Source organism: Eimeria mitis, genomic scaffold (genome assembly GCF_000499745.2).
Source record: "Eimeria mitis Houghton genomic scaffold, Emh_scaff833, whole genome shotgun sequence".
Lineage (NCBI taxonomy): Eukaryota > Apicomplexa > Conoidasida > Eucoccidiorida > Eimeriidae > Eimeria > Eimeria mitis.
The window spans coordinates 11,590-12,518 of NW_013576126.1; the positions used below are offsets into that span (position 1 = coordinate 11,590).

General features: G+C 53.2%; 1 protein-coding gene across 1 annotated transcript in view; it reads right to left on the reverse strand.

Annotated features, from left to right (window-relative positions):
• EMH_0023340 (heat shock protein 90, putative) overlaps window positions 1-929 on the reverse strand; it is a gene marked incomplete at both ends in the record, with an annotated part of 6,581 nt that overhangs the window by 4,207 nt on the left and 1,445 nt on the right. The window contains 2 exons of the mRNA XM_013502118.1: window positions 239-346; window positions 737-927. Of these exons, the coding sequence (XP_013357572.1) occupies window positions 239-346; window positions 737-927 (299 nt within the window). The remainder of the gene's footprint in view (window positions 1-238; window positions 347-736; window positions 928-929) is intronic.

Here is a 929-nt window from a genome sequence, read left to right on the forward strand (position 1 = left end):
TGTGGGCATGCATAGATATTACTCTATAAGTAATGTTACTGAAGTGTACTGAAGACCGTAAGTGCATGCTAGGTTTATGGACTCTTACTATACAGCGTAAAGTGCGTATATAATTTGCCTCCCTACGGCCTACAGGGAGAGAGGAGCTGAGTAGAGTGCACGCGGCAACTGAGACTACTTAGGCTGTGGCAGACAGACATGATGAAAACCTTGCACCCCAGATGGAGGGGCCACTCACCTAAAGAACTGCTTGTGCTCATCAGCGGTGGCAGAGGGTTTAAGCCACAAGGCCTCCTGCGATGAGACCTGAACCTCCTTACCCTTCTCCTCCATGAACACCGGAAAGCTGCGAGCAAACCCAATCCATACAGGCAGCTGCGGTGAACTGACACTGACGCTGGACAGAACCATGGAACGCAAAAAGCGACAAAAACCGTTTCCTCAATGCGGAAAAGACAAGGAGATGCGGGCTTCGCATTTGCTATCTTGGCATCAGCAGCAGCTGCTGAGCAGCAGAACCTGCTGCTGAGCAGCAGCGCCAGCTGTTGCTGGTGTCAATGTCATTGCTGAGCGCCCAGCCCACTCGGGGGTCGGAAAGGCGATAGACGAATCGTGCAGACAGAAGCGCGGGGTGCCCTAGGCAGCCCAGGTCACCCCGCCCTAGGCTGTTCTAAAGATGTGCAAGGGGAAATAAACAAAGAAAAAAGAAAAGAGAAGGGCTGCGCTACGTGCTCACTTGACAAAGGCCGAGAATTTCTGAGCGCATTCCTTGACTCGGTGAGGATTCGCGAACTCCAGACAGTCCTGTTTCAAATGACAGACGATTCTGGTGCCCGAGGGAAAGCTGAGAGACTCAGCAGGGGCAGCAGACAACGTAAAAGAACCTGAGCCGTCGCTGCACCACCGCAGCACCTTGCCACTGTCCCGAG